This window comes from Cyphellophora europaea, assembly GCF_000365145.1.
Source record: "Cyphellophora europaea CBS 101466 unplaced genomic scaffold supercont1.2, whole genome shotgun sequence".
In the NCBI taxonomy this organism is placed as follows: domain Eukaryota; kingdom Fungi; phylum Ascomycota; class Eurotiomycetes; order Chaetothyriales; family Cyphellophoraceae; genus Cyphellophora; species Cyphellophora europaea.
The window spans coordinates 433,276-459,699 of record NW_008481808.1 but is presented as its reverse complement, the minus strand read 5'-3'; the positions used below and the strand labels follow the sequence as shown (position 1 = coordinate 459,699).

At 53.8% G+C, this 26,424-nt stretch overlaps 8 protein-coding genes across 8 annotated transcripts; 3 read left to right on the top strand and 5 right to left on the bottom strand.

The window, feature by feature from the left end:
* Positions 1-851: 851 nt before the first annotated feature.
* On the top strand, positions 852-995 carry HMPREF1541_01647 (uncharacterized protein; the record flags this gene model as incomplete). Its single annotated transcript, XM_008716005.1, has 1 exon — positions 852-995. A coding segment is annotated over one exon (144 nt), but the record flags the coding sequence as incomplete, so codon positions are not given.
* A 926-nt stretch (positions 996-1,921) lies between these two features.
* On the top strand, positions 1,922-3,358 carry HMPREF1541_01646 (queuine tRNA-ribosyltransferase; the record flags this gene model as incomplete). Its single annotated transcript, XM_008716004.1, has 5 exons — positions 1,922-1,978; positions 2,028-2,278; positions 2,335-2,418; positions 2,476-2,796; positions 2,851-3,358. 5 exons carry the CDS (start codon positions 1,922-1,924, stop codon positions 3,356-3,358), a joined length of 1,221 nt encoding a protein of 406 aa, XP_008714226.1.
* Positions 3,359-3,815: 457 nt separating this feature from the next.
* On the bottom strand, positions 3,816-7,232 carry HMPREF1541_01645 (chitin synthase 1; the record flags this gene model as incomplete). The annotated part of the gene is made up of 1 exon (XM_008716003.1): positions 3,816-7,232. One exon carries the CDS (start codon positions 7,230-7,232, stop codon positions 3,816-3,818), a length of 3,417 nt encoding a protein of 1,138 aa, XP_008714225.1.
* Positions 7,233-7,712: 480 nt separating this feature from the next.
* On the bottom strand, positions 7,713-11,318 carry HMPREF1541_01644 (uncharacterized protein; the record flags this gene model as incomplete). The annotated part of the gene is made up of 1 exon (XM_008716002.1): positions 7,713-11,318. One exon carries the CDS (start codon positions 11,316-11,318, stop codon positions 7,713-7,715), a length of 3,606 nt encoding a protein of 1,201 aa, XP_008714224.1.
* A 315-nt stretch (positions 11,319-11,633) lies between these two features.
* Positions 11,634-13,853, bottom strand: HMPREF1541_01643 (uncharacterized protein; the record flags this gene model as incomplete). Its single annotated transcript, XM_008716001.1, has 1 exon — positions 11,634-13,853. The coding sequence occupies one exon, from the start codon at positions 13,851-13,853 to the stop codon at positions 11,634-11,636; it is 2,220 nt and encodes a 739-aa protein (XP_008714223.1).
* A 4,478-nt stretch (positions 13,854-18,331) lies between these two features.
* Positions 18,332-19,434, bottom strand: HMPREF1541_01642 (uncharacterized protein; the record flags this gene model as incomplete). Its single annotated transcript, XM_008716000.1, has 2 exons — positions 18,332-18,862; positions 18,967-19,434. The coding sequence occupies 2 exons, from the start codon at positions 19,432-19,434 to the stop codon at positions 18,332-18,334; spliced, it is 999 nt and encodes a 332-aa protein (XP_008714222.1).
* A 796-nt stretch (positions 19,435-20,230) lies between these two features.
* HMPREF1541_01641 (uncharacterized protein) lies at positions 20,231-20,885 on the bottom strand (the record flags this gene model as incomplete). The annotated part of the gene is made up of 2 exons (XM_008715999.1): positions 20,231-20,652; positions 20,726-20,885. The coding sequence occupies 2 exons, from the start codon at positions 20,883-20,885 to the stop codon at positions 20,231-20,233; spliced, it is 582 nt and encodes a 193-aa protein (XP_008714221.1).
* Positions 20,886-21,811: 926 nt separating this feature from the next.
* On the top strand, positions 21,812-24,077 carry HMPREF1541_01640 (ATP-dependent RNA helicase dbp2; the record flags this gene model as incomplete). The annotated part of the gene is made up of 5 exons (XM_008715998.1): positions 21,812-21,864; positions 21,967-23,090; positions 23,136-23,243; positions 23,705-23,833; positions 23,881-24,077. The coding sequence occupies 5 exons, from the start codon at positions 21,812-21,814 to the stop codon at positions 24,075-24,077; spliced, it is 1,611 nt and encodes a 536-aa protein (XP_008714220.1).
* Positions 24,078-26,424: the final 2,347 nt, after the last annotated feature.

The window sequence follows — 26,424 nt, the reverse complement described above, 5'->3', positions numbered from 1 at the left end:
ATGAGGCAAACCCCACCAGCTTCATCACAGCACCCAATCCACGAACTAGTTTACGCATATGCCCACTTCCATCATGCGTATCATTGCTTGGTCTGCCGCCAACGGTAGAGTCCGGCCGATGCTGCGCTGGCAGGCCTCGGACTGGCGCCTCTGACGAGGCTTTCGAAATCTCTGCGCTGCTTGAACGTCGTCTACAAAATAACCTGTCATACCGGTAGCCTGTGCGACTCAGCATCATCAGATTCACGCCATGCTGGGGCTGGGTTCACTCCCAGGTACTGTATCACGAGGCACAGAGATCAGGTCGCACAGGTAGCCAAGTGGAGCGATCATCCTCGTTGCCTGTACCCGTCCGTCCATTGAACTGGTGGCCATCCAAATTCGGGACACGCATCGAAGTATTTGCTGTATGTTGTCTCTGGATTTCATTCGGCTCAAGCAATTCCTGCTGTGTGGTGCCTTGACCTGCCCTGACCCCCAGCTATTTATTTGACTACACTTCTCGCACTCTTTTCACGCACTGCTTCGATACCACTCTTCCAACTATCGTCCTCATAGTCTCCCGACAACCCGTTCAAGGGCACCTTCGTCGTTGAACATCCCATTGTCCTCAAGAACAGACCGTCCCCTACCGACGTTGTCATGGCTTCTCCCAAGGTCTCGAGCAAGTGGCAGGACCAACTGGCCGGTATGCTGTCCCAAATACAGACCGTGCAACACCGTCTGATCAAGTCCTCTTCTAGCTGAGTGCGCTCGCTTGGGCCTCTCGGCGCCATGCTATGGCCACTTCTCTGATCGACGCGGTAAGCTTAGCATTCTCTGGGCTACGGCAAAGACTGACCTTCTCTGCAGGTGGCCGCACTGCCTGGTCCTCTACTGTGACGGTCGAGGATTGGAACTGCTCTGCACGCCTCTGGTACGATGGCCAGTTCATCCAAAACGCCCACGAGGACGCCGCCGAGGTCATGCTGACCAAACTTCGCAACCCTGCCATCTATGGGCGGCCCCGTCGTGGCGCTCACCAACACCAGTCGAATTGCAACTTGGGACGGGGCTCGTCGACCTACGGACCTCGCTAAACAACGCCTTACTTCGGCAGGCTGGGCTCTCGTCCACTGCACGAACGAACGAGCCAAGGAAGGCGGTAACATCTCCTGGAGCGGGTATAGGTTCTGTTGAAGCATGGCGACGGCGTTCAATACCACACAGGCACATATTGCGAGCGCAACGGGGCGTTTCGGGTTTGTTCTCAATACAGATAATCCGCGGAGCTAGACTGTTAGCGGTCATACAGCGTGCATCAGTCTCAGCATCAGGAGCGGCTATGCCATCAGACAGCCTCTCAAGGACCAGTCGCCAAAGATGCTGTCGGTAACAGTCGACACGCTGACCGCTCAGTGAAAGTATAGAAAACAATTGAATGTCATCCGACATCCCCTCAGCAGCTGCTTCCACTTCCCGTCGCTGTTGTGATCCGTATTATGTATCTCGCCGGAACGGGCAGCTGTGACATCTATCAAAAATTACATATACCTTCTGCCGGTACCTCATCAGATGCATTGTAAAGAGCAGGCAGGGGTTGGGCAGCTTGACCTGTCGTGAAACTAAACCGTCAAATCACCGGCCACCGCGAATCCAAAAAAAAAACCTCCGCAGATGCAGATCTCGCACGACCTGCGCACAGCAGGCCACATCCTTCTAAGAGGCCTTCTCCCAGCTTCTCGGGTCACTTTAGCCAGCACCCTGCTCTTCACATTACATGACGTGCAGTCAGACGCGCCTCTATTGACGCCGTCACGGCTCCCCGCAGCGTAGCTGCATATATCGCATGCACCGCACCTTCACATGTCGGTTTGACATCCACACCGCCACGAGACTACCTCATTCTGCCTGGCTCCATGCGTCCCCTGTCCATCGCAAAATGTCTTCGGCTACTACACTTTCCGCCCTAACGTTTGAGCTTAAGGGCCGGTGCTCGGTATACCTCGCAATCTCAAAAAGCGACCCAGGAGACTGACGATCCTCAGAGAAGCAAAGCACGAGCGTCTACGCTCACTCTCCCCCATGGACCCGTTGACCTCCCGATGTTCATGCCAGTGGCCACTCAGGCTTCACTGAAGGGTCTCACGCCGGAGCAATTAGAGGAGACGAGTTGCAGATTATGCCTGAACAACACCTACCATCTGGGCCTCAAGCCGGGACAGGCTGCTCTCGATGCCATTGGAGGGGCGCATAAGCTGCAAGGTTGGAATTACAATATTCTGACAGACAGTGGTGGGTTGGTTGCGCTGCCTGGACTACACCTCCCAATGGGTGCTGACACATTCACGCCAGTTTCCAAATGGTTTCCCTGCTGAAGCTAGCCAAAGTCACCGAAGACGGCGTCCGCTTCCTTAGCCCACATGATGGCACTCCCATGTAAGTGCCCTTCGCCTCTCCGACCCCAGGACCAGCACCGGCTCACTTTCCCGAAAGGCTTCTCACTCCCGAGCACTCCATCGACCTACAGAACTCGATTGGTTCGGACATTATCATGCAACTTGACGATGTCATTCAGACGACTTCACCGGATTATGATCGCATGAAGGAAGCCATGGAGCGCAGCGTCAGATGGCTAGATCGATGCATTGCCGCTCACAAGAACCCCGACCGACAGAACCTGTTCTGTATCATTCAGGGTGGGCTTGATCTAGAAATGCGCCGCGAATGCTGCCGCGAAATGGTCAAGCGAGACACGCCCGGCGTGGCGGTTGGGGGCCTCTCGGGAGGGGAGGCCAAATCCGAGTTCTGCAAAGTGTATGCCTGCTATCACAAGGTTGGGCTAGATTTCACTGCTGACAGGTCCTACAGGGTTGACACGTGCACTGACTTGTTACCACAACAGAAGCCGAGGTATGTCATGGGTATTGGCTACCCCGAAGACATCGTCGTTGCGGTCGGTCTTGGGGCAGACATGTTCGATTGCGTGTGGCCCACGCGGACGGCACGCTTCGGTAATGCCATCACCGCTTATGGTGTCTTGAACCTCAAGCATGCCCGCTACGCCGAGGACTTTGCTCCGATGGAGGAAGGCTGCCGATGTACCGCCTGCCGCCCCAGAGCTGAAGGCGGCCTTGGCGTCACGAGAGCCTACATCCATCATCTGGCCGCGAAAGAGACCGTAGGCGCCCACCTCGTCACGATGCACAATGTCCATCACATGCTCGACCTCATGAAGCGAATACGAAATGCCATCCTCGAAGACAGCTACGCCGCCTTCGCGAAAGACTTCTTTTTGAAGTACTTCCCGAAGCAGAAGGGACCTCCGGACTGGGCTGTCGAGGCCCTGAAGGGAGCAGGCATCGATCTCCTAGACTGAGAAAGAGACAGAACACAATTCCGTTCGATGACCTGGCAGCTGTTGGGCTTTTTGATGTTCTCTACCTGCTGTGGGAGAGGGAGAGCTTCCTAGACTCTTAGACATTGCCATATTCCAAGCATTGGCATGACCCTTGAACACCCAATGTTTCTATAACCGTATCCCATTCGTGTTACAGATCCTCAGTACATGCATGCCATCGTAGGGCGCGCAAAACCTGCCTGGAGACTCCGCCCTATTCAGTCTCCCCGTTCATTCATCCGCCGAATCATGCGTAGTGCGTATGCGCACAAAAGACACCCGTACCCAAGACACTCGTACCAATCAAACAGCATCAAAGCATCAATCAGTAGGAACCTAGCAGACGCTTTTTCTTCTCCCAAATCACTCAGCCATCCATCCACCCTCTCTTTGCCTCCACGCCAGCCTCTCTGTCTCTCCCCCCCCCGGCTCGTGATCAGCGCGAGAAGTAACTCATCTTACTACTAATCTTACTCTTGACATCACTCAGCGTCTCCCCGAGACTACTGCCCGTCCCACTCCCATTCCCACCACCACCGGACCCCGCCTTCCCACTACTGCTTCCCCTCCCACTCTCGCTGAACGCACTGCCGATGCCGCTACGCACCGCGCCCTTCTCGTCGCCACCGCCAAAGATGCGCTCGAACTTGGCCTGCAGGCGGCCCTCGACGATGGCGCCGACGATGTTGATGACGCCAAAGGCGCAGGAGCCAATGGCGCGGAAGATGGCGACGGCGGCGACGGACCACAGGATGAAGCTCAAGTAGATGTTGTCCTTGGGGTTGCTGCCGACGGGATACGCTTCGGAGACGGCCATAGCGAGGATGGCGTTGCAGACCATCCAGGTTGCGACCATGTAGGTGCGCACGGCCTTGTAGTAGTCCTCCTGCAGTTGGGCCTCGGGGACGGCGGGGGTGGGCACCTCGAGGCGGTCGCGGAGGTTGCGCAGCGCGACGTCGTAGCCGCTGTCGATGTCGAGCTGCTCACTTGGCATCTCGACCTCGACCGTGTTGGCGTGCCCGGACACGGCTTTGGCGCTGCCGAGGTCGGTCTTGAGCACGTTGTCGCCTTTGGTGCCCCAGGTGACGTCGTGCGTGTTGCAGAAGGCGTATGTCTGGAGTGTGCAGATGTAGGAGGGCAGGAGGGCAAAGTATTGCGCTGATGAGGTGAACATGTGCCAGGGGTCTAGGTACAGGAAGCTCATCAGGAAGTACAGGCCGATGGTGCTGATGGTGGAGACGATGAGGTTGGTGAAGATGTTGTTGCCGAGCCTGTACGAGTCGTCGGATTCGTCTTCCAATGTATGTGCCGTCAGTTGCTTGATGACAATATAGAGGGCAGCAAAAGTCGTGTACGCCATGATGACCGCGTAGGTCACCATGGTGGCTAGATAGAGACGCTTGGCTCCTTGCGGACGGTTGCCCATCGAAAGGATGAATTGGAGGCAGATCAGCAGCACGGCAACGTACCGCATGGCCACGAAGACGTACTTGCCGATAGAATGTCCGAAAGGATCGACTATAGGGTCGGCAAGCGAGCCGGCGACGAAATAGAAGGTTAGATAGAAGTTGGCCAGCGAGAAGAAGGTGAAGAGCAGAGAGACGAATTGGTAGAAGAACTCGATGTGTAGCAGAATTTTGCGGGTGAGCGTGTGGTCGGTCTTCCACACTTGCTTGAAGTGCACGAGCGAGTAAACTGCAGCGAAGAACGCACCGTTCAACCAACGGCGGCGCTGGGAGATGAATTCGGGGATCGTGTCAGGCACATCGGTTTCACCGTAGGCGGACTTGACAAACTTGAGTACCCATCGTTCGTCCCGTTTGGCGACTAGCTCCCAACAAAGGATGCGGTCTTCGGCGAGGTACATGTTGGCAGTGAAGACGTCTGCATTGCGGCCATGAAGAGTTTCGCCCTTGAAGTATTGCGAGAGAGGTCCGTGGCCGGTAGTATCGTTCTGAAGGGCGTAATACCGGTAGGCCGACAGGGCACCGGGAAGCACAGTGATGTAGCCGAAGACGGATTCGAGAGGCTTGTCAAGGATGTTGGACATCTTGTATTCGAAGTTCTGGGAGGCGACAATAGGGTTGAGCAGGCCGAGGAAACCTTTGCCCTTGTCGGCTTTAATTTCACCTGCGGCGCCGGCAACATTTGAATCTTGGTCGAAAGCCTTCCACAGATGATACAGGGCCTTACTATCAGGCTTTGTACCGACATCGAGCAGGATGCAAACATTGGGTGTGAGAGCTCGGCCGAATGCATTGAAGAACCATCGGTGGGAGTTCAGCTTCTTCAAGTTCTGCTCTTTCAAGCAGAAAATCATCTGACATGGCACAATGCCCTTTTCTGCACCTTTGAACTTTAGCGACTCGTCCAGGGAGACCTGTGTGGTGTATTCGTAGACGTGAGCCGCGACGGGTTTCTGGTTTACCATGTTCTTGGCGATACCGTCTTGATAGACACCCAGGGCAGCAAGACCATTCAATGTCCGGGGATGGACCTTTGTCCTGCCATCCGCAATGATGCAGACCACGATCTTTTGCCAGCCGTCCTTGCCCCATGTTCGGGACTTTGTCCTGGAGCAAAAGTGGGCAATGTTTCTCATGATGCCATGCATTGTTCTGGTGAAGCATATCTCGTCCTCGTTGTACATGGTGACGCATATCAACAGCTCCGTCTCTCGGGCGGTCACGCCGATGTTCTGTCGTAGCTTGTAGCCGTTGAGGACGAAGTCGTCTGGGTCGCACGTCACAGCGGTGTATCGCATGTGAGTGAATTCGCGCTCGTCGCGCCGAGGCAGAAAGCTGTGCAAAATGGTTGGAATCTTACACTCGAGAATGAGCTCGCCGTTGATCAGACGGACTTCCTTCTTTTGCATCTGGGCATTTCGGAGTCCACGACGCGTCTGACTTCCGTCAGGAGCGGGACCATAGTGATCGTACTTGTTCTCTTCCTCTTCTGATGTAAGGGTCGACTCGGTCATGTATGAGTGAGAAGATTTCAAACTCGCACGAGGATCGTGGTCTGGCACAACTGGGTGGCCATTTACGAAGACATCGTCTGAATCGTGATCTGGTATGGGAATCGTGGTATCGACGGGACCAGACTTGTCTGTGGGTGCGAAGAGGGGTGCGGGCGGCAGAGGCCGGCGTGGGCTGCCACCGTACTGAGATGAGGGCGTGCCTGGCCTCGGGCTGCCGTTTATATCTGCTGGCTCGTACGAAACGTTCGAGGGCGGGGGTCGCGACCAGTCGACAGAGCCTCTGGGTGTGGATGGTCGCATAGGAGATCCTCTTGTTGCTGCGGGTGGGGGTATGGAAGGTGCCCGTCCGAGGCTCGAGCCGGGACGTGAGCCATAAGTTGTGGAAACCGTCGGGCGGTGGTAACGATCTGGAGATGTTCGAGGTGCTCTGTAGGAAGTACTCCGGTTAGTCTTTGGGCTTTGCTTTAAAGTCACGGTAGCTCTCAGGGAAGGAGATTTGCCAACAACCGTATAGGTCCTGCGTGTACGGTTCAAGTTGTCTTCAACATCGGCGAGTAGAGAGGAGATGGGACTCGGCGGCCGTTGACCTCGCGCGGCCGTTGACTGAGTAGCCTCTTCGTCTTCCCAGCTTACATGCGGACTTGGTACAGGTCTGCGCTTGGGACTGCGCTCTCCATTGATTCGGGGGGAAGTGGTGCTATTGGAAGTAACGTACGATCTAACATCATCTGTGCTTAGGGGAAGCAATCTCAGAGAGTTGTTGTTCACCGATGGGTAGCCGGCAACGTCGTCTTCGTTGGGCGTGCCGACATATGATGGGGGTCCGTCGCCGTAGGCGGGAGGCATTCGTGATGGCGTTCTTGGTCGATCCATGGCACTAGGATATAGAAATATGTCTATGTTCTATGATTCCATGTGTGATGCATAGAAGACGTTGAATCGAGCACTGATACTGTACTTGACAAGGGCAAGCAAAGGCGAGAACGATGTCATAGCGTGCGGATCTGTCGCATCAACATTCAAACCCGATGTGTTTTAGCGCTGGCGTTGCGAGGACAACCACGCTTGTGACTTCAGCCTTATTGATTGCCATCGTCAGCCTTGCTGTCATATGCCAAGGCCTCCCTCCTACCAACGATACATTAAGTTGTCATCACCTTGCAGCTACGTGAAGCAGGTTTGGTTATCAAAGCGGTGGATACCAGGTCGCTCATTCCGACACTCGATCCATCATTAATGTAGTTCCTACTGTATGGGGTATCTCTAATCAAAACAGAATACACGGGCGCAGGATGTTGTCAACCCTCCTTAGATACACCTTCAAGGGACGTCCAGCGCCCTTCTCCTGCCTCATCATCGAGGTGTTTCCGGCAATTCCCAGATGCTCCTTCCTTCCACTTCCTGGTTTGTGTCGTCATTCTTCACGACTGGATTATTTCTAGGTGAGAACGGAATGGGCGTGGTTGAAGTAAAGATTGGCAAATCAGCTTTAGTCTTCTTGTTAGGCGTTAGCGGTCTGGAAGCTGTCTCAGAGCTTGATTCAGGAGGCATTGGTGTTGCAAAGGACCATTGATTTGGCGCGGGTGTCTGCACAAGAGGATGTGAGTGCTGACTTGGGATCCAAGCAGCTGCATCAGGTTGTCCCTTTGTAGTGTCTGGATTGGCCGATTCACTTGAAACATCCGAATTTTCCTGCATTGACTCATGGGCGTTGCTCAATGGCGCTTCAGGAATCATGGTTGGCCTAGAGTCGAGAATGTTCTGCTCAGAACCACCAATAGAACGCTGTGGGGATACAGGCTGCGGAACTGTGGGAGGAGTGGACAGCGGAACGGGCTGATTGACAGATTCGTTCAATTGCTGAGCTGGCACTACTGTTCCTTGCTCCGAGAAGACCTCAGAGTCGGCTAAAGAAGGAGTGACCTGAGCGTATGGCGCCGTCTGCGTCGGTGGCTGCGACGAGGCTTCTTGTTGCTTGGTCTCCGGGGTGGTGGACTTGACGGGTGCTTTGGACTTGGTGCCCTTCGGCACTGGGGGCTTTCTAGTTGTCTTAGCTTGCCGCTTTATTTGGTTTGTGTCTTCCAGCTTCTTCTTATTGGCAAGGTACTGTTCTTCGGTTGGCATATTAAGCTTGATGCTGATTCCCTTCATGCCATTTGTAATGTTATCCAGCTCTGTTGAGGCATCACTGGCTCCGCTGACCTGGCGAGATTGATTGCTAGAGGTCGGCCGAATTGGATGAGTGTTCTTGTCAGAAGAGTTCGATCCTTGACGGGAAAGAGGTGGTAGTCCTGTGCTAGATTTCTTTGGTGCTGCTTTAGGCGCCACGGACGTTTTGGGTCCAGCAGCTCTAGGCTTCCTCGCCGGAGGAGGTTTCATGGACTTCGCCCCAGCTCCCGCTCCAGCTGTAGCCGGAACGGTGCGCGCGGATGTCTGCGCAGTGCCTTGCGTCTTTTGTGCCTCTGAACCGCCCTGGTCATTATCGCCAAGCTTCATTTCAGAAAAGCTCGAAACAATGCTCGAGGCAGCACTGGACCGTCGACGTGGTCGAGAATCTGGACCCGTTTGCGCATTGTTTTCAGCGAGCTTCGCATCAGGGAGGTCACCAAAGGAGGCTATCGTAGTTCTCCGGTTGTCTGATCGGGTCCGAGAAGAGGAGCGAGAGGGACCTGAAGCAAGTGGAGCTGCCTTCGCTTTCCGCTCACGAAGCTGCATCGGCTCGCCTGTTGGGACAGCAGTGACCCCGAATACAGACTGACGCTCCTTGCGAGCTCGTGTAGCCTCGGCGTTCAGCTCATCGTGCCTACAACTCAGTGTCTGACGTTCAGTAGGGATGATAAGTCTTGACAACTCGTATGCTGCGATGGGCCATTCCACGTCTGGTGGGGGCGGTGGCGGTTTCTCGACCAGAGCCAGGCGAGACTCTAGCTGGGCGGATAGCGAGCGTCGCTCTTTCGCTGTTTCCGTCATCTTCGCGCTCGATGCATGAGTCGGGGACGAATAGTTTCCGGTCCCCTTGTCGTTCTTAGCCTTTGCTTGGGGCGGAAGATTGCCGGCCACGATGGCTTCGATCGATTCCAAAGAGTGAATGTCCCACCAAGCACTGCTATGGGTTTCCGGAGTTGATGTAGGGATAGTTTCTGCACCATTCGCAGTAGTGTCCACAGCCCGGTGTCCTGACATGGAAGCCCCCAGTCCGCCCTTGAAGGCGTCTGGTAGTTCGTTGTTCGACGTCCTCGCGATGGGCTCTTCCACTAGTCCACAGATGTGGCTGAGGACACCGCTCGTCAAAGCACGATCGCTGTAGCCACCTTCCAGGACGCTGATGACTCGACCATCAACACCCAAATCCTCCTCCTGCGCCATCTTGACAACATCTGAAGTGAAACGAGCGTAAAAATTGGTCGGAACATTGACCCCGTGTCTCTGCATACCGGCACCCTCCCATTCACTCGCATCGAAACCAGCAGAGAGAAAGATTGCTGCTCTTGGCTTAACCTTCGCACTACGCAGCTTATCGCTGTGATGTCTCAGGAATTTCCTGGCTTTGTCGAGCAGGACAATGTATCGTGACTCGTATAACTTCCAGAACTCTGCGTGGTTCGCCCAAGGTTCGAGGTGCACATTCCAAATGGATTGACCGTGTGCATTCTCGATGCAAAGGCTAGCGTTGCGCACCTTATCCTCATCGCCCCATTCGCAAGGATATGAGTTGATGTCGTGCAAGCTGTAATAGCCTATCGGTGTTTTCCTGTAAGGCGCAGCGTTCTTTGGTCGTTGTTGAGCGTCCTTGTTGTGATCCCAGGTCACGGTCTGAGACCCATCCCCGTGGTGTAGATCGAAATCGATGATAGCAGCGTGGGTAAGACCATGGTTCATGGCAGCATAGCTAATCCCGACATGCACGTTATTAAGCCAGCAAAAGCCAGAGGGGTAGTTGGACGAACAATGGTGACCGGGGGGACGGATACAGACAAACGCACGTTGTGTCGTTTGATCGGCAAAGACGGTGTCGATGGCGTCGCAAACACCTCCAAGACAGCCCTGCAATGCTGCAAGGGACTCTGAACACAGGTAGAGATCTCCTTCATGGAGTTTAGGCAGCGTATTGCCTGCTTCATCTTTTCCATAGCCGACAGGCCTCACTAGTTCTTTGCCATTCATGGCGAGTTTTGACTCTGCCGTGTCGCACATGATCTGAAGTTCTTCCATCCACTTGTTGCCGTGCACGGCAGTGACACAAGCGTGGGTCAAAGGCACGCTTCGGGCAGTCTTGCGAATCTGGAATGGTCTCGTATGTGAGGGTGCCTGCTTGTCAGGGTGGGGCGGATACTTGCTGCCTGCATGGCGGCCACCCAGGCGTACGTACGCGGTGGATGCTCCCAGCACAGTGGCAAGTATCCGTTCTGGTCGCTCAACAATCATACTCAATCCGACCTTAGATGTCCTAGGACGAGAATAGCGGTGCCCATAGCAAGCATCATGTGTGATGACAACAACCTTAGAGGGGGTTGTTGCATGATCTTCCAACTCTTTAGCAAAATAATCGGTAGCCACCATGCTCGGGGTAAGGACTTTGTGCTTGGGTGTTTCCGGAGGCATTGCACCGGATTTCGGCGTAATGCTTGGAGAAGCCGGGTTCAGATTCGATGAGGCGCGGCGAAACTGTGTCTTGAGAGGAGTGGCGCTCCTTGACGGACTCAAATTGGAAAGCGATTGACGGGTGCGCAAAGCGGGTGATACTGTTCTCTCATGACGCACACTAGCAACCGAAGGCGACCGCGAGGCGATCCTGGGAGATTGTGTCCGCGAGGGAGAGCGAGAGGCTGACTTGAGAGGGGTCGAAGGCGGTCGAGGGGTCGATTCTGCGCTGTTGGTCACCTGAGTGACCACGGGCGACAGTGACTGATGCGGTGGCTCCGCGCCTTCGATAGAGGGATGAGGTATGTCTGGATCCATGACTGAGTAAGTATATTCATGCGCATCTGTTTGCTGGTCTTTTTTGCAAGATCAATGTTAGTGCAAAGGACGGAAGTTTGTTCTAAATGCCACAATCCCTAGAACAACACACGTCAACACACGTCATCCGCCAGCGCGTGCTTGGTCGCGACAAGGCTGAGATATCCGCTTGCCAAGCAAGCCTTTGACCACTCTCCCCATCCCCTCTAGGCCACGAAACAAGCCAAATCTTGTCTATACGTAGTCCTGATCGTCTACAGAGGCTCAGGAGATGGATCAGTGAATTGAGATCGTTGGTATATAATGTGGTCCGGATCAGGCTCCCAGCCCTATAGCCCCCGTGTCCCACCAGGCAAAAGAGTCGTCGAAATCAAAGTCGAACATGGTTCCACTGAGGGTATCGAAGGTCGGCATACCGTCTGGAAGAGGCTGTATCAACGGCTGCGCGCTGGGTAAAGGTGCTTCTAATTGAGCCACGGCTTCCGACATCGGTGTCAGCGCCTTGGCCCCAACGGCTGTTGTCTGCATCCTCATCAAATCGTTGTGAAGCTGCACCATCCTATTGACTGCCTGCAGCACAAAATCATCCGCATTCGCCGGATCCGGTGCCATTTTCATGTACACTAAGCTCAGTGCACTCGAGTTGATCCAGTATGAGTGAAAGCCTTGGCCGAGACTCTTGACCCTGCGACCGAGGAGATCAACATACTTGGTGATGAGATCGACAGCGAGTGACTTATCTTGCATGAGATCCTCCCGACCTCCACTAGCAACCGCAATATCGTGGCAGGTTGCTAGGCTGGCACGGAAGGCATCATCACGTAAGTTGCTGAAGGCCAGCGCATGCGTCTCTGGCATTTCGCAATATCTTTTGATAACGCTCAGGGCTGATTCCCGTCGAGTGCAGCGGGAGTAGAAGTACTGTGACTGCGCCAGATGCTGCGTAGCGAAAGGTTGATGTAGGAGAAGCAGATATTCGTGAAGCACCAGACTGCTGAGCGCCTTCGGTGCCCGAGTTACCGATTTCTCCGTCCAGACTGGCAGTCCGTCCAGCTCTGCCCGAATTCGACTATCAAAGGCCATGACCGTATCTAATTCCAAGGTCCGGGAGATGCTGTTGATTCTGGTCAGCATTTCAAGACGCAATGGCAAGTGCTGAACCAGTTTACACAGGAATGATGTCCGGGTAAAATCGGTCAGTGGTTTGGGACTGGGCATGGTCTGTGTCGTCTCGTTGAAGTCTTCGTCATGTATGTTCAACGGCGGCAGGCAGTCCCAGTCGTCCGGCGCAATGGCTGCTCGCATCCCTCGGTCACAGCACGATTGGATGTCGAGCTCCAGTATAGAGAACCACAGCCTTCTACGCATCTCTTGGTCGAAAGGAGAGATCTTGGTAGACAAGTAGGTTGGTTCGCGATGAAACCCAGCAGCCATTGCCAAAGACAAAAGGTTCTGAGAAATGACCCATTCTCTTTTGACCTTATAGCATGTCATCCGCTTGGCGATGATCAGCAAAACATTTGTCTGGTAGTATTCCAGCGTGGTGTGCTTGTGGCTTTGTTTGTTCAGCCACGCTTCTGCGGCCTCAATCCAGCGATGTGAGTCCTCCCTTCCGACTGAACTCCTCCCGAGGAAACCCTTGACACCACCAGCCACCACACAGTTCATCGCTGCCATGACGATGAGCAATTGCGCCACGAACTCAATGTCTGCGGCTTGAGGATTTGTCCAGAATGCTTCGTAGTTGGCCTGAAAGCTGGGTATATGGAGGACGCGATATGTCGTCTCGAGGACGTCAAAATATTCTTGAACCAGGGCATCGGCTCGCTGCTTTGGTGGGACCATGGCAACAAACGTCTGCAAGTCCAATTCTGTTGGATCCTTCTTGGCAGGAGTTCCTGCGTCGCTGCCTTGAAGCCTCTTCACGGCATCTTTTGATCTTTCAAACGAGGGCATACGGTTCAAGATCTCTTTGACAAACATTGACAGCTCTTCGAACTGAAGAAGAAGGCTTGCCGCGTTCGAAGGGCCTGTGTACTGCGTCTTGAAAGATCTGCCACGCAGTAGTGACCGCTCGAAATCCTGGTTTGTATCCTTTGGCCGCGATCCTGGGCCCTGCGGGTGTCCCATGCCGAGGAACATCTCCGAGGAGACTGGTCTCGAGCCAGCCGAGCGAACATATGTCTCTAGCTCGAACACCCGCTCCTGGAGCTCTTCAAGACTTCGTTGCGGAGCAGTGCGCTTCACTGCATATGCTGTCTTGGATGTAGCACCGCCTTTGCTGTGACGGTAGTAGGTTTCTGCTTCTTCAGTCCAGGATTCCTCTGCATCGGATGCAGCGCGCCTTTCTTCCGGACTCTCATCCGTGGGCGTCAGCAAATCGCCCGACTTGTCGTCGTAGGATACATATTTGCATGCATCACCATGCCCACCTTTGATGCAACGTACACAGGAAGGCAGTTCACGCCCACATTTTACTTTCCGCCGTCTGCAGTCAACGCAGGACAAGGCCAACCTTCGTCGCTTCTGGCCCATATTGCGAATGGCAACGAATGAAAGTTCCGATAGCCCGTCGGTCCGCCGCTTTCGTCCTTACGCTTGTGTCGCCAATGACAGTACCCTGGAACGATGTCTCATTCGCTCAGGGAAGCGGGAAGTGTGATGCTCGGCATTATCTCTCGCTCCTGCTCTGGAAGGTGCTGGGCCGAGAATGAACTGCGAGGGTTACGAGCGAGCTTATATGAGAGCACAGATGACTAACACCCTGCTAGGAGACTAGATTTTGAGCTGCAGTTGAAGACGAGCTAGTGACGAAAATAATGCAGGCCCCCTCTCGGTGGCCTTACAACAGGCCCATGCGTGTTGCAGCAGCTGGGGTGGTTACAAACCTTAAGCCCGAGCTGATTTGTATCCGCGACCGATAAAGCCGAAGGCCGAAAATTGCGCGAGTCTTTGACTCTACCAACGGAACTTTGTCATTATTGTTTTAACAGAAGCCGTGCGGCGTTCGTGAGACCCAGCAATGCCTTTCGATCTCGATCTCGCCCGCAGACCTAGCTGGGGAGTGGTGTGCCAACTTATATGCGTGGCTGATGATCCCGAAACACGACTTATGGACGCGTAATACATTCAGTACGGACTACGGACAGCCACTGCCGGGATCAAATTTCTCGTTCACTCTCTATGGGCGAACTTGCGTAGGCGAGCACAAGGTCTTTCATACATCAACGAATCCAAGGCCCTCCGCCTTGAAGCCTGGCTGTTTCTCGTTTCCGGTCACTTCCCTTGCTCGTACCTCGATGAGCTTGTCTATGCACGAAATTCACCGGGTTTTTACATTGTCAAAAAGCTATTTGTGGAAGAAGAAAAGACAAGGAAATGAGTGCTTTCATTCGCTCCGGCATTGTCTAAGGTAGGCGCACGTGGAGGCTCGGTATGGCAAGCCAATCTGTCCTTAGAAGCGCCTGACCTTTTTGTCGCCAGGCATCCTCAAGGAGAGACAACCGAGTCTCGCGATGCATATTTCCAGTCGTTAGCCCTCATTGGAGAGACAGGCGCAGCACTTCCTGTGCGCTGTGCAGTCTGAACCTTGAGAGGCTTCGACTTGGATTTGGGGGGTGTTTGGGGCAGTGGTTTCGTTGGAGGTGGCCCGCTCATAGGAGGGACGGGACCGACATGCTGACGCTTCACCACACCCGCTGGAAGACTCACCGGCTTGGAACCCGAAGGAATGTTGGGCAAAGGCCCCTTTGGCGGGGGGCCAGGCATTGGCGGAACGGGACGGTCACATTGACGTCTCACCGCGCTCGCTGGCAGAACAAATCCCCCATGATTCCTATGCGGAGTCCTTGTTCTGACAGGTGCTTGTCGTTGCAGCTGTACTGATGCATCTTGTGCAGTCCTGGCCGGATGTGGAAGAGGTGCTGATGGCCTGTCGCTTCGACGGCCAGCGTTCTGCGGCATTCTCTGCGGTCTTCTCTGCGCCTCAGCATCCGTCCTAGCAGCGCGGGTCTTGTGCCTCTTGTACAGATACACCACGCTACTGCATAGGAAAGCGAAGAATCCAAGGCCAACAACGAGACCCACAACCAATACTCCTCCTGAAGAGTTTCCGTCCATGTTTGTTTGTGGTAGGTGTGTGTTGTGACGATCCTGCTGGAATCTTGATTATGGCCGCTGTGTATGGGATGGCGACCACTTACACCTCTATATGTCTCCATGGACAAGGACATCAAACAACGATGCTCATCGACAATGCCGAGGTCTTTGTTGTGGCATGAGAAGGGTACAAAGACATCTTTTCTTGTTACAACAATGCTACTTTGATGCGAAAGCACGGGGCTGGAGCCGAAAGGCTCCTTGGTCATCGAGTTGACTGTAACCCTCAGCAGCAACGCCTGCCTTTGGTCTCGGCATCGTAACGTCACCGAGCACGGACTGTCCAATGCCCACCAGCTCTCTACCACAACGTAATCACATCTCTGAGACAAATACAAATAAAAATCTTACTGTAAGTTATGGCGGAAGTTTGTGAAGACAACAACCCGTCAACCCCCTCCAGCCCTCCCCCTAACTTTATCTATCATGGTTATGAAGCGAAACAGAGTTCATACCACCTCAGCCAGTGCATTCTTGCGGTTTCTCAGCGCGAGTTACGACGGAAGTTCTGCCTAGAGGATCGGCGTAAGGAGCGACGTGAAGCAGTCAAGAAGGGTGTTGTATAGCAGCGCCTCAAGTTTCGCACTGAGCAATTGGCCGCACTCCGGAGCAACGACCCGTCTTTAGCCAGCGGCCGACGTCTCGCAGCTAGAGCCCATGCTGAGATGCGCAAGCCAGACGGCGCTCTATGGGTCAAGTCAACGCATGACCCCACCGTACAATATGCATTCAGGTGTCCCGATACGGTAAATCACACAATCAGGTTACAGCAGAAGCCCTTGGAGCCACTCAGGACAGAGCGCTACCACTCAGTCAGCGCTGTAATCGCTCTGGCATACCTCCGCGAAACCATTCCATGCTCAAAAGTTTTCGACTGGGACGACATTACCATCCCGCACAGCAACAAATGGAAATTCGACGGTCAGGAATACAGCACGGACGACATCTTCAAGGCCGTGGCCAAAAAAGTCGCCGTTGCCGAAGAGTACACGCACCGTGAGAACGAGCGCAAATTCTTCGTTCGTTCCATCAACCTTGCCCGTGAAACCTTCCGCGAAGCCATGAAGATAGTATAGAAAGGCGACTAGACCTAGACACCGTTCAACATACTACCTCCCGCACCGCGCAGGGAGTCTACAAGGAAGTCAACGCCCACCCTCGCACGCAAAACTCGCTGGCAGGGCCCCTACATCATCAAAATGGCGCGGGCCATCTGTTGCGCGACCAGAAGCGCGCGCTTCGATACAATGGTGCATCAGCGCACGACTAAGTCGCCACGGAGATCGACGCGCAAGACGGCTGGCCAACCGTGCAGGGCGTGGTCGTCGTGCCGAACAATGTGGCATGGGAAGGTGGCTGGCTTAATCTCAGCGAACTGACCGTAGTCGCGGCGTTCAACGGCGAGATCATGGAGACGTGCGGCAGACTGTGCCGGGGCATGAACAAAGACCAGCTCAAGTTCCTGCGGACGCATCTCACGAAGCTGCGCGACCAGAAGGCGGGGCAGGTTGGGAAGGAGAAGTGGAGCGCGTTGAACAAGGAGAGGGCGGGCCGGGAGAGGCAGCATCGCGATAAGTGTAGTGGGCACGGGGAAGGGCCCGCCTGGGCAGGTGTGGTCATTAGTGGTGGGCAGGGTTTCCCAGGAAAGAAGGGCCTCACGAGAAGCGTGGTCATGGATATAAGGACAGTCTTACCAGGCACGGCACGTTTGGGAAGCGTGATAAGCAAGAGCACTGGTGGGACTTGAATGGAAAAATTCACCAGAAGAGTCAGCATGACCGGAACCAGCGTGGTAGGTGGAACTCGTGCGGACATGGTCACCATCATGACAATCGCCCTTGGAACGATAGTGGTAGGAATCCACATCATGATGGCCTCGGCGCTGACGCACGAGGTGGGTGTGGTGGCGGCGGCGGTGGCGGCGGCGGTGGCGGCGGCGAAAATGAACGAGGTCGAGGTCGAGGTCGAGGTCGAGGTCGAGGTGGTGAGCGAGGTGTCAACGGCCGCGGGAGAGGCAGATTTCGCGGTCGGGGCCGTGGCGGCTGAACGTGGCTCTCTGGTGCGAGCACTAGACGCCATCATGAGTTCCACGAGCACTGGCTCCAATCTGCGATACAATTTCAACGACGAGTTAGGTTTTTGAGAACGCGGCTAAGAGGGTTTCTCGTTTCCTAACTTTTTAGGGGTTTGTAGAACTCTGGCTCGAAGCCGATCGCTTTTGAATCGCTGATACAATCGATCATACTATCACAGAGCGTTGAATGCATTACAGGCATTGGAGGTCGCAAGATCCAAAACAGACAGTGCAGTGCGAAGTTTCTTCTCCACTTGATGTTCTCATTTCGAGGAGCTCCACACTCAGGCAGTGAATGCTTGGCATCAAGGCAACCTCATGAACGAAAGAATACGTTATTGGATATTGGAGGCTGGCAATGCTGGAAAGAATGACGGGATATGTCTAGACTGTATCTACCACTGAGTCTGCCCGTCGGATCCGAGTGAATGGAGTCATGGAACAAGAGACGCCATCGGCTATCTTCGTGCGCGACCCATGGATCATCTCGAGACAAGCGCCCAGAGGACATTCCAGTCTCACGGAGAACCCCGGTTTCGGCCTCGAATCCTCAATGCAACACGAATCCGAACCCTCGGCCTGTTCTCCACCAAGCAATCCTCTCCGAGCTCCTCCCATGCCTTCGACCCCATACTCTGTGCCATCCTGGGTACCTCGAGCCCTCTGCCGCAATCGCCATGATCCCCACGTTTCAGCCCGATAGCCACGTGCAGGTAGAGGCGCTCGGTTGATCGATACTGGCGCCTAGATGCCATTACGGCTATTGCGGATGGTTGATCAATCATGACCCTTGTCGTTGCGCATCTTGGGTGCGTCTGAAGCTCTCGTTCAAAGCTTGCAGCAAGACGTAGTTAGCCTTTAGCAAAGGGGCCTGGATACCATTAGCATCCGCTATCCTGATCGCGTTGCCCACGATAGCGTCTGCCTCCATTTGCCGTCCAGCCAATGCATCTGCCAACATGCTAGGCTCTATTCCTGGCAGCGGCCTAGCCTTTGCACGTCCCATCTGCCAATCTACGGTTTCGCTTGTTATCTTGGAATATCCAGCTGACTGAGCGATGCTGACGATCTCCATCATGACGGCTCTGACATACTCAGCCGCATGAGATGAGGCTGCCATGAACTGAGCGTCTCGTGAGCGGGAAATGGCGCATACAGGGTTCCAAGAAGCGTTCACCAATAGCTTCGACCACCGCTCGTGCCCGATGTCACCATGATGGGTGGCAGTAGCGCCTCCGTTGGTGATGAGCGATACAAATGCTTCGGCGGCAGCCTTGTGATGAGGAGGAGCATTTGCGGGAAAGGTTCCGACCTGTAAACATTCGCCGGTTCAGGTCAGCAATTCGGTCTGGAGTTTGAAAGATTGCGGAGAGAAAATTGCTTGATACCACATTGCAGTGGCTTGGCTCAACTTACGTGTAGCTTTTCGACCTCTCGGTGTTGAAAGACTGCTGGAGAGGTTTGCGTTACGGGCAAATATGTAACGCAGGAAAGAATGGGATTGTCAGGGAACGCGCTGCGGTAGATCTCCTCAATGCCGACTCCGTTTTGAATCAGGACGATAGAGGTCGTTGACGATATGGCGGGTTTTAGCTGTGACGGTATGGGAGGTGTCGTTGGCAAGGCTTTCGCAGTGACTATGATGTAGTCGTAAGGGCCTAGCGCTTTGTCCACAGACTCAGCCACTGACCTGATCACACGCGGTCTGCAATTCACTCCTTCGCCGAAGAGAGTGCTGTTGATTGTGAGGCCGTTCTCGGATGCCGCATCGTAGTTTGAGCGGCAAACAGTGGTGATATTTGAATCGCCAAGAGCTTTGCAAAGCAAATAAGCATAGACACTTCCAACACTGCCAGTGCCGAATACCAGAACCTGAGATGCCATTTTCGAAGATGCAAAGCGTCCTGGTTGAGAGTAGAGGTAGCTCCTACCAGGAAGTGTCGTGATTCGTGGTATACTCTTCGAATATAAATGGTCGAAGGAGCGCGCTGAGAAATGACCCGCAGTTTCATAGAATGACGTAGCTCGTCCAGGATGATATGTCTTTATTCCACGGAGTCTTTCGAGCCTGTACTCTCATAGGAGAGATCAGCATGATGGTCAAGACTGCTTCAAGAGCACTTTGGCTGCCAGATTACTAACATCGGTGATAGTGACCGCTCGGGCCGTATCAGGATGTTTCTGGTCACGGACGAATGTTGCTTAGAGCCAAGCCATAAAATTAAGGAGAAGGATCCTTAGAACAAAGGTGCATGGAATAGAGCTTACATTGGACTCCAAGTCAATATCTTCGTCAGTCGAAGCAAAGCCCTTGAAGCTACCATCGATGTTCTCATTCTTCTTTATCGAGGCGTCTCGGAGCAGCAAACCCAAACTCGGTGGATGCCTCGGGATGCAATAAAGTTGGGATGCGGTGCCGTGGTATGTTTGTTACATGTGTTCTATGCTCGAAGAATTTTCATGACTTCGAAGTGACATTGGAAAGAAGCATGGCGCATTCTGATCTTACCGAGACTTACCTCTTCGCAAGTACTGCGCCAAGAAATGAAGGACGTGATCAATCTGAGTGCTACAACAGCTCTTGCGCGTGGATGTTCTCTCGACAAGCTATGCAAGTCCTCAAGGGTGCGTCATATGGCTCATAGCTAAACAAGGCTGGAATTCTAATTCTATGCCCCACCTATTGCGCCTCAGCTGCATCATAAACGACTCGATACTTAGTTGTCAAAAGGTCACAGATAACTTCGCTCGCGACAACCTCAAGCTTGAGGTCCTTCTTGATGCCTTGGAAGAGCGGAATACCCCTGCCCAAAGCGATAGGTACGGTGGTGAGTATCATTTCGGTCACAAGCTGCCTTTCCAGAAATCCGCAGATGGTTCGTCCTCCGTCGACCCAAACGTTTCTGTATCCTCTGTCGTGTACAATCCGCACAGCCTCGTCCAGATTCTGAACGCGTGCTGCACCAGCTGGTAAACGTAGTTGATCATCTGGCTGTGTACTCATGACAAGTAGCGGTTTGTCGCCATAAGGCCAATTCTCCTCTCCAAAGCCCAAGACGGTCTCATATGTATGACGGCCGAGAATCAACATGTCAGAGTTTGCTGAGGCATTGTCAGAGCATCGCCGGCTTTGGAGGAGAGGACCGGCTGGACCGGCTGCAAGCAGCACACTTACCAAGCATGTCGCTAATGGTCGGAACGGCGCAAACGGGATGCTCGTGAGGACTTGATGCCGGAGCTGGTGGTAGATAGTCTATAGATCCATCCTGCCGTGCAATGAAGCCATCAACAGTAATGCCGACAAATGCAGTACATCTGAACGTGAATGAAGCCATTGTAGCGAGAACTCTTGGTCGTCTGATTCGAGTTACAAAAACACCCGCGTCTTATCTGTAGACTTAAGCGATCGCCTCAAGTCTCGATAGCTGCCTCAGTGGGCGCCTCGGGGATACGGATACGGATACTGGCCTCGAGGGCGCCCATCTGAGTCATTGGGAGACGATTTTTCCAGAAGCTTGCATTTCAAAGTCTTGTGAAATGAGAGTGATGTCTCGATTGGGACTACAGTGGGTCGAGAAATGTCGCAGGCAGCAGTTGGGACCATTCGTTAACGGCATAACCTAGGTACACGAGACCATTAGAGCGGGGTAACATCCGGGAGCGGACGAATTCACTCGCCTAGAATCAGCTACGTTATGGCGTGGACAGGCTCGACCCTGACCTGGACAGCGTTAGCATCTGCGAGACCTCTCCCCAGACTGTGCTCGGCTTCGAGGAAGCAGGGGACTAGCGTTGCTTTGAAGACTGGTACGTCACTGCTTGGCTCGATAAGGCTAGAATTCGACGGGTGGCGGCAATACCTAAATGCCAATAACGAACAACTCAAGAGTCTGTTCTATCATGAAATTCTTTCATATAGTAGATGGTCTCGTGAGGAACCTGGGTGATGCCATCGTGAACTTGGAGGTTTGCATCGTCGGTGCAGTGGCTTCTTTGTCGGATTAGCTTTTCGCCGGAAATAGCGCCTTGGCGCTTGCCGCAGGCTGAAAGAAATTTCTAACGAGCGGCTTCCGTCAGGTACTCTTTCCCCTTCGCCTTCGCCTACCACTTCTTCACTCTTGTACATCACTTCCATCTTACCAACCCATTTCTTCCCTCATCGTCCTCATTCCCGCTCCATAGACTGATTGCACTACTTGCGTTTAATCACAGCAGACTTTTTTCCCAACACGAACCTCTGCCTTACTCGCTGTTCATGACGATGTCTTACGGTGGAGGCGGCCGCGATGGTGGCTACGGTGGATATTCTGGAGGGTAAGTCAGACATCCTTCGTCAACCTGCGTGTGGTTGGATGGTATTCTATCGCTTTGCATCGCGCAGATGACTCTAGAACGCATTATTCTAACACCCTTTAGTCGCTCCAACGGCTATGGCGGCGGCGCTAATGGCTACTCAAACGGAAATGGATACGGAGGCTCGAACGGCTACAGCAGCGGTGCCCAGGGCGGTGGCTTCGGAGGCGGCGATCGAATGTCTAACCTCGGTGCTGGCCTGAAGGAGCAGACCTGGGATCTTGCCACCATGCCGAAGTTCGAGAAGTCGTTCTACAAGGAAGACCCTGCCGTTACGAACCGCTCTTCTCGCGATGTTGATGCCTTCAGAAAGGAGAAAGAGATGACCGTACAAGGGCGCGGTATCCCTCGCCCCGTTGAGAACTTCGACGAGGCTGGTTTCCCTACCTATGTCATATCGGAGGTCAAGCAACAGGGCTTCTCCAAGCCGACTGCGATTCAATCTCAGGGTTGGCCCATGGCTCTGTCTGGTCGTGACGTTGTTGGGATCGCCGAAACTGGCTCCGGCAAAACTCTGACGTACTGCCTGCCCGCTATCGTCCACATCAACGCCCAACCCCTTCTGGCCCCCGGCGATGGTCCCATCGTGCTGGTTCTGGCGCCCACTCGAGAACTTGCGGTGCAAATCCAGCAGGAGGTCACTAAATTCGGCAAGTCGTCCCGCATTCGCAATACCTGCGTTTATGGCGGTGTTCCCAAGGGTGGTCAGATTCGCGATCTGGCTCGTGGCGTTGAAGTCTGCATTGCTACACCCGGCCGTCTCATTGATATGCTTGAGGCAGGCAAGACGAATCTGCGCCGTGTAACTTATTTGGTTCTCGACGAGGCCGATCGTATGCTCGACATGGGTTTCGAACCTCAGATTCGAAAGATCATCGGTCAGATTCGCCCCGACCGTCAGACCCTCATGTGGTCTGCGACCTGGCCAAAAGATGTTCGACAGCTTGCTTCCGACTATCTTAACGATTACATTCAGGTCAACATTGGTTCCATGGACCTTTCCGCCAACCACCGCATCACTCAGATTGTTGAAGTGGTTTCCGAGTTCGAGAAGCGTGACCGCATGACTAAGCACATGGAAGCCGTCATGGAGGACCGCGAGAACAAGATCCTCATCTTCACCGGCACCAAGCGTGTAGCTGACGAGATCACCCGCTTTCTGCGCCAGGACGGCTGGCCTGCTCTTTGTAAGTCGAAACTGTCTCTTCCTAGAATCGTACTAACAGGACCAGCTATTCACGGCGACAAGCAGCAGCAAGAGCGCGACTGGGTCTTGAACGAATTCAAGACCGGCAAGAGCCCCATCATGGTTGCTACCGACGTGGCCTCCCGTGGCATTGGTATGATTGAACAAACCCCCCCTCCTCCCCTCCCTATTTTCTGGGTATTTTTTATATTGCATTTCCTACCATTGACGTCGTGTGATTTGGTGTGCCCTCTCTCTTCGTTGGTCATACGCTTTTCTTGCATGACTGTCCAGGCCGCGTGTTTCTGGTCCTCTTTAGGGAAACTCTTGACACTTCACTTGCAGCTTGCCTTGGCAACACAGCTTCATCTTCCATCGCGGTTCGTATTGACGAGCAGGATGCGGAGATCTTCCTTGGTTGGACCAAGCTGCAAATCCAGGAGTTTCTTTCCGGGACCGTAGACACAATGCCTTCCACTGGACACGAATATTGCACATCAGCAGACATGCTTCGATAATCCATGAGAGTGATGCACCATCTGGAGTCACACGGCCACACATGGTCCCAGAAAACCTCGTAGGCACATACGGCAGAGTTGCTAACCCTTCTTCAAGATGTTCGAGATATCACTCACGTCCTGAACTACGACTATCCCAATAACTCGGAGGACTATGTTCACCGTATTGGACGAACAGGCCGTGCTGGTCGCAAGGGAACTGCCATTACCCTTTTCACTACTGACAGTAAGTCACTACCCGAATTACCTTCAGTACGCTAACCAGTCTATCAGATGCCAAGCAGGCTCGCGACCTTGTGAGCGTCTTGACCGAATCCAAGCAGCAGATCGACCCTCGCCTTGCTGAGATGGCCCGCTACGGTGGAGGTGGTGGCGGTGGACGTGGATTCCGCGGCGGCCGTGGCGGTGGACGTGGCGGTGGTAGCTACACTGGTAGCAATGCTGGACCTCTTGGTCGCAGCCGGTGGTGATTGCTGACCACAGATTGCAAACGGGCAACACCCTCCAGGCGATTCTTCAACATTCTCAAGACTGTGATACTACATAGACTTGGATCTATTTCCAGCATTGACGGCGCCAGCACGGGATACGATAGACACATCAGGGGAGTTTATCAGGAGTAACCGGCTCTTGAGCAGGTGTAAAGGATTTGGGGAGCTATGCATTATGCGGCACTTGCACAGAGCGTGAAGCTCCTCGCGTGTCGAATATGGTACCAGACATGCGTGTTAGAATTCAGCAATACCCCAGCAATGTAGATGAACATGGATACAGTCGCATGGCTCCTGATGCGAACAACAATTTTTCAAGGACATCTCGTCTCATTCATATCTCATGTGAACCGTCGTCACCGAAATGGTGCGGTCCTCTGCCGTGTATAGACCTGCCCATGATTCCAGCCCGTTTGTATAGCAATCGCCAGGACTTGCTACTAGTACGGAGTCCCATTTGAAGAGTCGATCACGGAGATCAGTCTCGGGTTTACCTTCGTGCAGATGGGCTTGCCCTGAAAACTCCTTAAGGGCCCTGGCGCTCGGGTACCAATGGCTATCTCTCGCAAACATGTGTCTCAGCTCTAGACTGTATACCTTGCTCAGAAGCATCCACAATGTCACATTGTGGCCCCTGGTACTCGCAGCATGGCGGCACGGGGAAGTCAGGTACCCAGTACCTGCAGCATGACTAGTTCGTCTGTCCGGCTTCACCCATGGCCTCGCACGGGAAAGACTGAGTGCAGCAGCAGCAGCAGCAGCAGCAGCAGGTGATCCCGTGGCACCTGCGGGTTTGATCACACTCCAAGTGTGACTGCCGAACCTCATGAGACATTACCGAGTGACAAACATCTCGAGAAAGGCGGGGTTGTGGTACAGCAAATTATCACTTGTCCGAGGTGCAATGAACCATGCGCTCACCGCTTCTCTGAGAGGCTCGCTGGCTTCGCCTCGCTTACGAGACGCACGAGCCCCCATTCTTGAAGCAGCCTATGCTTGCTCGAAGTCACTGCACTTCAAACACTGTTTTTTTGGCATGCAAGGCCGCGCGCAGCGCCATTGACAGGAAAAAAAAGAGTCGAACAAAGTCATTGCGTAAAGTCTTGATCGCTCCTGAGGTACGGACATCTGCCTCGTGTGGCTGCAGAAAGGCTCCGAGAATGATGCGGATGTGCTTCAAACTTCTGTTTCTGGAAGGCCACACCAGAAGGCGTGATCCTTGCTAATTTCACGATGTTCGATGTCTCAATAAAAGCCCCCGAAGTCATGGGTACTGACAGGGCTCGCTTACGCTAGTCCAGCGTCGAGACGGAGGTTACCTCAACAGGGATGTATTTACCCCCACGGATGAAAGTCTAAGGACACCCGGCAAACCGGGCCGTGGCCAAGCCAGAGGTGTACGGCAATTGGAGGTGACTACAAGGAGAGGAGAGTGGAGCACAGATTGCAATTCCTATGAGTCAGGAAAAGATGATCCGGTGTGGGAAGCCTACAGTTCCTCTTGCGGAAAATGTACAACTTCTGGTCGACTAGGCAATGCGCAGGCGTCAGTCTCGGATGCTGGGTAAGCACAAGGCAAACTGGCATGAGCCTACTGACAGACTGGAGATACCAGAGGCCAATGACGCTACGGTAACACCAACTACGAGAGAGGCTTAGGTTGCCGCTCGAGTAGTTCGAGACATGAGAACAATCGCGAGGGTGTCCGGTCTCTGACAGCGTGCGGTCCAAACATCTGGAGCTCAACACGTTCTCGGGTCACAACCGTGGCCTTTACCCGGGCCCCGGTGCATTCATCTTTTCCGGGACATCCCCGACACGAGCCCGAAAAAGTGGTGTGCCACATGATTCCACTTCGACGTCGCCAGAACCGTAAAGCATTGCTTGCTTGTGGGCCACACTGCTTGCGGGTTGGTGGCTCCAATAATGGGAGGGTACATCATACCGCCATACAAATCGTTCTTTGAGATTGATGTGAAGTCTACTTCTAAGTTTTGCGATGTGCGCCATTCGAACACGATCCATAACATGGCATCATTCCTGCTTGGAGACGGGCAGCCATCGGGACATGCACTTACTCGTTGACAGCAGCGGACCATCTGCCTTCCGTTGAACGAAGGAGAAAAGCCGGCGAAGTCTGGGTGTGGTAGTGGGTCGACAGGGGTCACGGATGGGGGGAGACTGGCGGAAGCTTTTGCCATGTGCCCACACCTAGCCTGTGCTCAGATCGCTCTGCACCAGACTCGATCAAGCAGCCCGGTGGGATAGTGTAGCTTCCTGATTTCGTATTAGAAACAGGATCTATGCGCGTGCTTCGGCCTGGGTA